At 39.8% G+C, this 12,828-nt stretch overlaps 2 protein-coding genes across 2 annotated transcripts in view; one reads left to right on the plus strand and one right to left on the minus strand.

Annotated features, from left to right (window-relative positions):
• The first annotated feature begins 256 nt into the window (after nucleotides 1-256).
• On the plus strand, nucleotides 257-1,820 carry nedd8 (NEDD8 ubiquitin like modifier). The gene is made up of 4 exons (XM_014207035.3): nucleotides 257-469; nucleotides 698-745; nucleotides 884-966; nucleotides 1,256-1,820. The coding sequence occupies exons 1-4, from the start codon at nucleotides 452-454 to the stop codon at nucleotides 1,374-1,376; spliced, it is 270 nt and encodes an 89-aa protein (XP_014062510.1). The 5' UTR covers nucleotides 257-451; the 3' UTR covers nucleotides 1,377-1,820.
• A 104-nt stretch (nucleotides 1,821-1,924) lies between these two features.
• Nucleotides 1,925-12,828, minus strand: part of slc7a8a (solute carrier family 7 member 8a) — a 42,343-nt gene continuing 31,439 nt past the window's right edge. The window contains exons 8-11 of the mRNA XM_082977488.1: nucleotides 12,490-12,586; nucleotides 10,701-10,850; nucleotides 8,629-8,806; nucleotides 1,925-7,824 (exon numbers count right to left, since the gene is read on the minus strand). Coding sequence (XP_082833614.1) covers nucleotides 7,670-7,824; nucleotides 8,629-8,806; nucleotides 10,701-10,850; nucleotides 12,490-12,586 — 580 coding nt within the window. The 3' untranslated portion in view covers nucleotides 1,925-7,669. The remainder of the gene's footprint in view (nucleotides 7,825-8,628; nucleotides 8,807-10,700; nucleotides 10,851-12,489; nucleotides 12,587-12,828) is intronic.

Here is a 12,828-nt window from a genome sequence, read left to right on the forward strand (position 1 = left end):
TTGTGTGATATTTTTGGTGCAGTGGAGGTTGAGAAAAGACTACACAGAGACTCATTTACGTAATTCCTAAGACTCATTTACGTAAGTTTTTAAAAAAGTCTACGAAAATGTAATTTTTTTAACAGTAGTAATGGGGCTACCTCTAGGGATTTTTCGCACAGTAACTAAACTATTTAAATAAACATATTTAATCTAATACAACTTTTTGACGGAGAAAACGTAACACCGTAGTTTACTAAGCACATCGCGGAACTCTTTCGTTGTGAGCACGGAGAATAGTGGGACCTATTTCTGAGAAACACAGGAACTTCAATTGAATTCTTTGCGACAAAGATAGATTGGTGTAAAATGTCTCATGTTGTAGCTAAGCAGGATACCACATTTATCTGATATTACACAGATACCAAATCAGTTATAATATAATTGTGTTTAGAAAACAAAATAAGTCAAAATGTTGATTAAAGTCAAGGTAAGAGAACGTCAGACACATACATTATATGAAGCCACACAAGCAATTTGGCTAGTTTAGGTTTTAATTCAGCAGCTCAGTGCACACAGTCAGTAGCTAGCTAGCTACATGGGTCCATAAAATGAGAATCGAATAACTTAGATAGATCATAAGTAAGTAACTGACGCGTGCTGGTTATGAAGGCATCCTCTTTAACGTGACTAACTATTTTATCAATGTCTGTCTCAGACACTCACTGGGAAAGAAATAGAGATTGACATAGAACCCACAGACAAGGTATGTCTGTAGAATTTTTTTCCTGTATTCCCTTTCCTTATCAGATTGTGTGTGTGTGCGCATGCCACAGCCCTCAGTGAAACCATACAGTGATATTATGTATTCAGTGTGTGTATTCTCTGGCTTGTCTCTTGTCAGGTGGAGAGGATTAAAGAGAGAGTGGAGGAGAAAGAGGGGATTCCTCCCCAGCAGCAGAGGTTGATCTACAGTGGGAAACAAATGTAAGGCACAGAGGCAACATTGTGGAATTAATCATGTGTAAAAGAAACCTTAGCTTATATATTCTCTGTGTTCAAGTGATTGCCCTGCATTAGTCTTGGAAGTCCCAGACCTAGGGCAACAGCACTGGACCATTGTTAATGTAGGAAGCAACCCGTCTTCCTAGGAAGAGTACACGTCCACAGACATTCTCTCTAGTCAGTGGTCAGATAACAACACACACAAAAATAACAGTTTGTGCATGAGAATGAAATTGTCCCTCTCTTCCTAATATCAGTTTCTTTCCCTCAGGAACGATGAGAAGACAGCAGCAGACTACAAGATCCAGGGAGGCTCTGTACTACATCTGGTCCTTGCGCTAAGAGGAGGGGAGGTCCTCCACTGTCCCACGAGCCTCCTGCTTGCCTTGTAACCACCACACCCGCCTTGGCCCCAGTAGATGTTGCCCTTAGGCACAGATCTAGGATCAGCTTAATCCTCCTCAAATCCAAACCATAACCATTATGGGCTATAAATGCTGAACTGACCATAGATCAGTGCTTATGGGCAACTTCAGCCGTCTCCCCTTGGGACAGGCCACCCTAGACCTTCTTGGAGACATATTACCCTACAATCACTCACGTGCCATTAATATTAAAATATGAGGGCCCTGCTTCATATCTGTAAAGAGAAGGTTTTGTCCTTTGGGCTTTTCACCATGTCAGCACTCGCTCCTGTCCCTCCTTCTTTTGAGTGCATCAAACTGATGATGCAGATGTTACGTTGACAATGCATGAAAGTGAGAAATTATTATTATTTTAAATAGATGAATGTAATGGTTTAGTTTGTCAATAAAAAAAACATCAGTTATCAGTAACTGGGATTGTGTTGTCATTAATGATGTGTTTAATGTTATAGACCTGACAGGTACGCTCTGTAGGAAAAATACAAACGCCACTAAACCAATCCGATAACAATTCATTTACTTCAGTATATATTTATTTATCTCTTGTTACTATATGTACATTCATGCTGAAACTCACAAAAAGAATCCATAAGAGACATGAGATTGGTAGAAAGTTAAACAATTATCATGTGGTCAAGAAAATCTCCTGGCTCTGTGTAAGGGAGGTGGTTGGACTTACAGTCCAGTCAAAAACCATTTGCAGCAGAAAAGTATAAAACAAATTGCTTAATTTATTTCAATGATCTGTCTATTTGGCTCCCAATGGTGCCAGGAGGATTAAGTATGGGGGTCACAATCATATTGCTTAGAACAAAAATGTAGTGAGGCTTCACATGTATTGCATGGCTTTTAGCGTGTCCATCTCCATCAACACATAGATAGGCATAGCCATAGCCTGGTTAAATTTGTTATTGCGCTAACCATTGGTGAGCGCAACGTTCAGTGTGGTTTAACCAGGCTAGCATAGACAAGAAGGTGGGGAATGATTTACTGAGGTGTGTTTTGCAATATATAAAAATAGAATCTACCTATTTTATTTCTATGTTGCAATTCTACGCACACCAAGGCTTCTACTGTATATTTCTGAACCACCATTGAAGGCCTGCAGTCCTCTGTTTGGTCTGTGTCAAGGGAGGCAATTACTTGGTGTTATTAAATAGCTTATCAGTTTACATGAGGCAGTGATTGAGTAGCCTGGTTCTATGTGCTTTAGCCATTCATTATACGTTACCACGGTGATAGTCAGGGTTGCATATACAGATCTAAGACCAGGCTAATATTGGCCAAGCAGAACAGAAGTTCTGATACTACAAAGTTGTTACGATTTCTCATTGGTAACGCATAATAGTTAAAAAGATGAATATTCTACTGAAGGAAATATTAAAATGGGGATATTTAAGTGCTATACCTGTGGTATTCTTCGTCAGTAATATACAAATGATACACATTGGGTTTAACATTGGGTTACCATGAATGTATATAAAGCCGTCAACCCTGTGCACATGCATCGCAATGTCCTTCTGTTGTAAGAGTGAAGCCATATTGTTTCTGAGGTGACCGAGCTGATGGTAATGGCTTAATAATGCACAGTTATGTCGATAAAGAGGATACATTACCCACTTAAAAAAAAAAAAAATGTTTTTCCTGTGGTGAGTTTCCATACAGTACGTACAGTAGAATATATAGTTAATGTGACATCTAGTGATATATAGGCACAAAACACATCCATATCACACAACTTTCAAAGACACCCTGTCTGAGCTACAGTATATGTTGAAGTTCCAGGCCGACTACCTTGCAGACGCATGCCAGATCTCACAACGCCTGGGTAGGTGTGTAACACATCAGCTAACCACATTATATAATATAGCAATCTGATGCCTGACTGCCCAGTTGATGACGTGACACATAACCATTGATTTATGCAATGCAACATCAGCAATGTAGTCGCCCTGGAACTCGACCTTTGACCCCGAACCCTGTGATTATTAAACCTTCACAAGGACAACAGACACCGACCCATACCATGACTTTTGACTTGTGCTAGCACTGCAGAGGGCAAACTGTCTCTATACAAACTGGTTGACTTATCATAAACTGCATGTATAGATGTATATTGGTTTCACTGACTTAATACTGTAAAGTATGTGTCTAAGGTCCAAATCTGTATTATTATTGTACATTATTAATACAACTGCAAGCATCCATTACATTATTGTTGTATCTGCGTGATCAGTAAATGACCATCGGAAATAACATTAATGTGATTTTAGAGGAATGTGTATACATTTATGAAAGATTAAGACATCTAGACTAAAGGAATGACATCTTCACTTCACTGGTAAGAGGTCTTAAGACAAAAGTGGTGGATCATTACCATAAAGACAGCCCTCTATGGAAACCGGTAAGCTCTTGAGTGTTCATTGGTTTTTGGCAGTGTGGAGAAGGCAGTGTGAATGTACTGAAAAGGCCTCAAACTGGTTATAAAATCTGAAGAAGAGCAGTGTGTGTACGTGTGTGTTTCAAAGGTCAAATAGCAAGGCCATTGTTGGTATACTGGGCCACACCACCATCCATAGTATACACTACCGGTCAAACGTTTTAGAACACCTACTCAGTCAAGGGTTTTTCTTTATTTTTACTATTTTCTACATTGTAGAATAATAGTGAAGTCACCAAAACTATGAAATAACACATATGGAATCATGTAGTAACCAAAAAAGTAGCCAATAGCCACCATTTGCCTTGATGACAGCTTTGCACACTCTTGGCATTCTCTCTTCATGAGGTAGTCACCTGGAATGCATCTCTCTGTCTCCCTCTTTCTCTCTTTTCTCTCTTCTCTCGGAGGACCTGAGCCTGATGACTCCTTGCTGACCCCAGTCCACCTGGTCGTGCTGGTGCTCCAGTTTCAACTGTTTTATCTCCGGCTATGAAACTCTGACCTGTTCACCGGACGTGCTACCTTGTCCCGGACCTGCTGTTTTCGACTCTCTCTCTACCGCACCTTCTGTCTCTAACTCTGAATGATCGGCTATGAAAAGCCAACTGACATTTATTCCTGAGGTGCTGACCTGTTGCACCCTCTACAACCACTGTGATTATTATTATTTGACACTGCTGGTCATCTATGAACGTTTGAACATCTTGGCCATGTACTATTATAATCTTCACCCGGCACAGCCAGAAGAGGACTGGCCACCCCTCAGATCCTGGTTCCACTCGAGGTTTCTTCCTAAATTCTGGCCTTTCTAGGGTTTTTTTCCTAGCCACCATCTGCATTGCTTGCTGTCTGGGGTTTTAGTCTGGGTTTCTGTATAGCACTTTGTGACATCGGCTGATGTAAAAAGGGCTTTATAAATACATTTGATTGATTGATTAACAGGTGTGCCTTCTTAGAAGTTAATTTGTGAAATTTCTCTCCTTAGTGCGTTTGAGCCAATCAGTTGTGTTGTGACAAGGTAGGGGGGTATACAGAAGATAGCACTATTTGGTAAAAAACCAAGTCCATATTATGGCAAAAACAGCTCAAATAAGCAAAGAGAAATAACAGTCCATCATTACTTTAAGACATGAAGGTCAGTCAATATGGAATATTTCAAGAACTTTTAAAGTTTCTTCATGTGCTGTCGCAAAAACCATCAAGCGCTATGATGAAACTGGATCTTATGAGGACCGCCATAGGAATGGAAGACCCAGAGTTACCTCTGCTGCAGAGGACAAGTTCATTAGCGTTACCAGCCTCAGAAATTGCAATCCAATAAATGCTTCACAGAGTTCCAGTAACAGACACATCTCAACATCAACTGTTCAGAGGAGACTGCGTGAATCAGGCCTTCATGGTCGAATTGCTGCAAAGAAACCACTACTAAAGGACACCAATAATAAGAAGAGACTTGCTTGGGCCAAGAAACACGAGCAATGGACATTAGACCGGTAGAAATGTGTCCTTTAGTCTGGAGTCCAAATTTGAGATTTTTGGTTCCAACCGCCGTGTCTTTGTGAGACGCGGTGTGGGTGAATGGATGATCTCCGCATGTGTATTTCCCACCGTAAAGCATGGAGGAGGAGGTGTTATGGTGTGGGGGTGCTTTTCTGGTGACGCTGTCTGTGATTTATTTAGAATTCACACTTAACCAGAATGGCTACCACAGCATTCTGCAGCGATACGCCATGCCATCTGGTTTGGGCTTAGTGGGACTATCATTTGTTTTTCAACAGGACAATGACCCAACACACCTCCAGGCTGTGTAAGGGCTATTTTACCAAGAAGGAAAGTGATGGAGTGCTGCAGCAGATGACCTGGCCTCCACAATCCCCCGACCTCAACCAAATTGAGATGGTTTGGGATGAGTCGGACCGCAGAGTGAAGGAAAAGCAGCCAACAAGTGCTCAGCATATGTGGGAACTCCATCAAGACTGTTGGTAAAGCATTCCAGGTGAAGCTGGTTGAGAAAATGCCAAGCGTGTGCAAAGATGTCATCAAGGCAAACGGTGGCTATTTGAAGAATCTAATTTGTTTAACACTTTTTGGGTTACTACATGATTCCATATGTGTTATTTCATAGTTTTGAAGTCTTCACTATTATTATACAATGTAGAAAATAGTGAAAATAAAGAAAAACCCTTGAATGATTAGGTGTTCTAAAACTTTTGACCGGTAGTGTATGTATACTGTACATTACAGAGTCACCTGACAACAAATAAACAGGACATTTCTCGTTCGTATAGGGGGTGTATTTAAATCCCTGACGTCACTTTAACAACAAACGTAACTTTATATTCATGTAATATTATCCAGTTGTTCTTTTTCGGATAAAACATGATCAGTTATATTAATTCAAACATCACTAAATAAAGCACTATCAAACTATTTTGAAGAGTAGATGTATAGATGTGTATTAATCTACAAAAATACTGAATTACCTCATTAATGATAGACATTAATAATAGACATTTACATCAACACCAGCACACCACTGGTGTTGATTTACATTGCAGTAAGCTTAGCTACACATACAATTAAACTTCTGACAATTTTCTCCCAGGGCGTGCACATGCGACTGTGTGTTTGTGTGCATGTGAGTGTGTGTCCCCGTGTCTCTATAGGTGTAAGAACTGTAGTCGGCTTGTTAGTCTGTGCTTCTAGTCTTTTAAATCATCAGACTGTTCATTTGTAGAGTTGTCTGCCTTTAATGAAATCTTCCTCAGGTATCCAGTAAACACACTGAGTCAACCTGGAATATTCAAAATGGCCATTTCTTTGGTTTTTTTCATCAACATTATTATTATTTTTTGAATCTCTTTAGAAATATCTGGATAAAATAATCTGTCAACATCAATGATAACAATTACATACCAATACCTAAGGCACCGAACCAGATCCCTCATAGGCTCTTAAAAGTATACCTTCGCTGTTGCAAAAAAGAAAAGAAAAAGAAGGCCCAAAAGTTATTGATATTGAACAGAAAAAAAACATTAAAACGAACATAAAAAAACGAATATAATAACAATGACACGTGATATATAACAATTATAAAAAAAACATTTTGGAATCACAGACAGTATTTAGTGTATTTGAAACAGAACATTCAAAGAATTTATCTGAATTTGATGGTTTTGACAATAAAGGAATACAGATTTGGTGTGTTTTCAGTAAGACAAGGCAAATTCTATTCAAAAGGTGGCAAAAAAAAACGAACACAAAAGCAATGCTGATGATGAATTTGCCACAGTACAGTACGAGTACTTTAAAATGGCCAGCGCTCTCTCACTCATGGAGTGTGCAGGGAGTGTGTGGAGGAAGATGAGGAGGATGAAGAAAAATAGTAGTTATGGGGGTAAATGAAAGGATTAGAGGATGAAAAGATGACTATGTATCTGTGAGGATGTCAGGTTGGATATGTCTTCTGCAATAAGCAGTGTTGAAAGGTGGCAGACTGAAATGTAATGACTGGATATAGGTCTATATAGGTCTCCTCCTCTCCTCCTCCTCCTCTCCTCTATTTGGCACAACATTGGTGATTGAAACAAAGATACAATCAGATGGATGAACACATAAAAACAGTGTGTGTCACTAAGAGTATTTCTGAGTCTATGAGTGTTAACTCCTCTCTGCCATAGTGATATACCTGAAACTCTGACTCTACCTCAATGAAAGTGTGTTTCTCTGAGTTTGTGTGTGTGTGTGTCTGTGTGTGTGTGTGTGTGTGTGTGTGTGTGTGTGTGTGTGTGTGTGTGGGGCTAGTAAAGGTGTGTGTTTAGCAGTCTGCAGACTTGTGTGTCTCCCCATCGTCTTGCGAGAGAGGAGCCTGGGACTCCTTCAGCTCCTCGCCCTCCTCCCCGTTCCCTGCTCCCTTCGTTTCCCCTGGATACACCACCACACAGAACTTCTGGCCCAGATAGGTCATCTTGGCTGAAGAGAGAGAAGAGGAGCGGTTAGGACACTAGTGTAGACTCCAAAACTAGTCAACGGATCCATAGTAGAAATAGAGGGAAACAAGAGGATGACAGAAGACTGCAAAGGTATAGTGAATGCAAAGTTGATATAGAGAGAAAGACAAAGAAGTTTATAAGTATCACATCATAAACACAGTACAATAGAGCCTTGGCACATGTAACATGAAAATACACAGGGTTAGATAGTTAGATTAGTAACTGTGGCCGTGTCTGAATACCCGTACTTGCGTTCTAAATAGTAGGCATTTTGGGTTTGGGAAAATATAATGTTTTATAGTAAGTGGAATTTTGAAAATCTAGTATGCTTTAAATCCCAGGATGTCATACTCGTTTCGGCTTTTCATCTAGTAGAATTCGCTGCACACTAATGAGGAAGAGAATCGTCTTTCGAGACCTACGTGTGATTACTACACAGTACATACTAAATGATATGCAGTATGATTAGTACACAGTATGTTGTTTTAGTAAGCAGTAGGCAACACATATTTCGGACACGGCCATAGTCTAACATAACAGCCTTAACATTGCTGATTTGGTTGTGGCTACTGAGATTAGTAGTGACACGCTGTGAATCAACAGACGTAACATAACGTCAAGTGACTGGAGAGACAGTTGAGTTAATAAAAACAACAACGATTTTAAAGGTTGAATAAAGTTGAATTCATCTGAAGGAAGTTCCAGTTCATTGTAAATAAGAAGTTATTCTTAATTGACTTGCCTGGTTAAATAGAGGTTAAATAAATAAATTAAGTTGCCGTACCAACAAAGCTGTTGAAGCATTCAGGCTTGTTGTCCCAGTAGACACCCAGGAAGTAGACCGGTACTCCAGTCAACATGATAGCCATGCCGAGGCCACACACAATGGGCTCAGAGTACAGGGAGAAGATGAGCAGGAAGGCCCAGAACAATAGGTAGATGACCGGCCATACCAAACTGATCTGGAGGGGGAGAGAGGGAGGGAGTGGGTGAGGGTAAGGGAGGGGGAGAGGGAGAGAGAGAGAAAGACAGACAGAGAGAGAGTGAGAGAGAGAGATCGGTGGAGTCATAATGCAAAACCACATTGAGAATAAGCCCTCAAATACCTACGGTCAGATTTACCAAAATCTTTGCACCAGCTATAAAATTGGCACCTATTTTCAAAAGGGAATTAAACATTGAGAAACAAGCTAGATGGTACTTTTACATTAAGTAAACTTGTGGGACTTGATTTTGCTCTTTAAAAGTATTCTTGTGGTAGTGGAAGAAGTGTTCTGATTTCAGATTTAAATAGCAGAGAAATAGACAAAGATTTCATATGGGGGTAAGTTTTTGTCTAAAGTGCTGGGAAAGTGGTCCAAAGTTAGGTTGTTTAAAAAAAAGGTAATAGAACACGTAGTTGATGTCGTTACTAAAACAGCTGTAACGTTTGATCGGTAGAAGGTCATTCTATTCTGATTTCAGATTTGAATAGCAGAGAAGTAGACCAAGACGTCATAACGTGACACCTCTATGCGACGCTCGTCCCTCAACTGATCTGTCTTGTAGGACGTGGAACTCATCTCTAAAAATCAAGATTTTTGCTCATCGATCTAACACTAGTTCCTAAATTCAACAAAAAAAATCGCAGTAGCTATGACGCGCTGGCTACTACGGCAAACCATCATCTGAGCAAACTTGCTCCAGCTAGCAGCCTAGTGCAAGCTTCTTTGAATTGCCGTTAGGTAGCTTGTTTGCCAGCTTGTTGATGAAGTTGAACGGCACCAAAGTTATTGGACTGTTCTCAGAAATCAGCATGTACAGTATCTGACTGATAACTGGAACTGTGCCTCGGTACTTTGTAACATTTGTCCAACAAGATGATAATGTCGCAGAGGACAGTCTGCTGTGCTGTAGAACTGGGCGCACTATTACAGCAGAACAGATATCATGAAAACGTATTTGTGCATTAGCTACAACTTCACTACACTACCTAGCTAGCTAGAATATACAGCATTGAGTGTGTGAACTGGCGTTGTTAGCATCTCTGCCTCTTCTTTCATATGGATTGATTTGAGACTGGTTCAGCAAGCTGACGCACTAATTTTCGTGCACATTTCTAATGTCATGAATACTGGTCTACTACCACAAAACACCTTAGTTTAGAATTAGGAAAGGTAAGACTTGCTCATGCAAAAAAATGCAATAATAGCTACAGGTTTATAGTTTTTGGTAAGATTAACTCCATTGAGGATGAAATGGGGTTCAGTGGACGATGTCACCTTGGTAACATTTTCTAATGTTAGAACAGCCAAAGTTATTTTTAGTTATCCCATGAGTGCGCGTTATCAGACAGATCAGTGCAGACGGTCGTCTAACTCATCTAACGTGAGACAATGGGGAAAGTGGTCAAATTAGCTGATTTGTGTCAAAAATGACATTGTTGACAGTGAATAGAATGTTTGAAGTCATGGGAGTTTATAACAATGGGACGTTTAGAAGGTTGAAGAAATCCCATTCAAGTGGAGGATTTGATTTTTTTAAGGACAAAAAGTGTAATAGGTTAAAAAGTACAAATATTATCAAAAAGTTGTATGCAAGCAACTTAATCCAGACCAGTCTACACATTTTAAAGTTTGAATGTAATTTCTATCTTAAATGGTGTAAGAGGAGTAGGGTGCTAAAATATCATAATAAGATAGATGTATGACAAATATTTAAAGTGGGACGTCCAATTAAAAAGTAAAATAAAAAGTTTGGAGAAAAAATAAGATACAGTATATATAAAGTGTATCCTAAATTAAGATTTGTTGGAAACGTTTAGTAAATATAGCCTCTAGAACCCAGTGCCAAGAAAATGTCTTCTTTGAAATTCACCCTGATCGGTCGGTGCATGTCGGGTGCCTTGATGCGCAGCACGATCTGTCCGGCGACAGTGACCCCGTAGAAGAGGTAGTTGATGAACCCCACGTAGTTAATGAGGGTGTACATGTCACTGGTGCACAGCATCAACAGGGTGGACAGACACTGGGGGAGGGAGGGAGAGAGGGAGAGAATGGGTCAATATGGGTACAGTATATGAAAATATAAGGTACACAACATGACCAAAAGTATGTGGACTCCTGCTTGTCGAACATCTCATTCCAATATCATGGGCATTAATATGGAGTTGGTCCTCCCTTTGCTGCTATAATAGCCTCCACGCTTCCACATACTTTTGTATATACAGTGGGAAGAAAAAGTATGTGAACCCTTTAGAATAAACCTGGATTTCTACATAAATTGGTCATAAAATTTTATCTGATCTTCATCTAAGTCATTCATGTAACTATAGACAAACACAGTCTGCTTAAACTAATAACACACAAACAATTATAATTTTTCATGTCTTTATTGAATACACTGTGTAAACATTCATAGTGCAGGTTGGAAAAAGTATGTGAACCCTTGGATTTAATAACAGGTTGACCCTCCTTTGGCAGCAATAACCTCAATCAAATGTTTTCTGTAGTTGCGGATCAGACCTACACAACAGTCAGGAGGAATTTTGGACCATTCCTCTTTACAAAACTGTTTCAGTTCCACAAAATTATTGGGATGTCTGGTGTGAACCGCTCTCTTGAGGTCATGCCACAGCATCTCAATCAGGTTGAGGTCAAGACTTACTAGGCCACTCCAGAAGGTGTATTTTCTTCTGTTCAAGCCATTCTGTTGTTGATTTACTTCTGTATTTTGGGTTGTTGTCCTGTTGAATCACCTAACTTCTGTTGAGCTTCAATTGGCGGACAGATAGCCTTACATTCTCCTGCAAAATGTCTTGATAAATTTGGGAATTAATTTTTCCGTCGATGATAGCAAGCTGTCCAGGCCCTGAGTCAGCAAAGCAGCCCAAACCATGATGCTCCCTCCTTTTTTCTCTCCACATATAGTGTTGTGTGTTCCTTCCAAACTACACAACTTTAGTTTAATCTGTCCACAGAATTTTTTGCCAGTACCACTGTGGAACATCCAGGTGCTCTTTTGCGAACTTCAGACGTGCAGCAATGTTTTTTTTGGACAGCGGTGGCTTCTTCCATGGTGTCCTTCCATGAACACCTTTCTTGTTTAGTGTTTCACATATTGTAGACTCGTGAACAGAGATGTTAGCATCTTCCAGAGATTTCTGTACGTCTTTAGCTGACACTATGATTCTTCTTAACCTCATTGAGCATTCTGCGCTGTGCTCTTGCAGTCATCTTTGCAGGATGGCCACTCTTAGGGAGAGTAGCAACAGTGCTGAAATTTCTCCATTTATAGACAATTTGTCTTACCATGGACTGACTTTTAGAGATACTTTTGTAACCTTTTCCAGCTTTATGCAAGGCAAAAATTCTTAATCTTAGGTCTTCTGAGATCTATTTTGTTTAAATTATGTATTCAATATAGACAAGAAAAATACAATAATTTGTGTGTTATTAGTTTAAGCACACTGTGTCTATTGTTGTGACTTAGATGAAGATCAGATCAAATTTGATGTAAAACTTATGCAGAAATCCAGGTAATTCCAAAGGGTTCACATACTTTTTCTTGCCACTGTATAGTGTACTGTGTATATAAATAGATAGAGAGAAAGAAAGAGAGAGGGGAAGAGAGATGGAGAGAGAGATAGAAAGGATTTAGCACTCACAGTGAAGAGCAGAGCAGGGATGGGGGTACAACGCTTCACGTGGATCATGGCCAGGAGACTGGGGAGGTGGCCCTCTCTGGCTCCAGCAAAGAACAACCTGTTCGAGAGAAAGAGAGAGAGATCGAGAGTGAGTGAGAGAGAGACAGGTTAACTACTAATACAATCTAACGCAGTACAACAATACGGAGTAATGAAAGGGTGACGTGAAGGGATAAGTACATCGATAAAAAAAGAAGAGAAATTAGTTAGAAAGACAGAGTTCACAGAGAAAGATATACAGTACCAGTCAAAAGTTTGGACACACCTACTCATTCAAGGGGTTTTCTTTATTTTTACTAT

This window comes from Salmo salar, chromosome 07, assembly GCF_965601325.2.
Source record: "Salmo salar chromosome 07, fSalSal1, whole genome shotgun sequence".
NCBI classification, from domain to species: domain Eukaryota; kingdom Metazoa; phylum Chordata; class Actinopteri; order Salmoniformes; family Salmonidae; genus Salmo; species Salmo salar.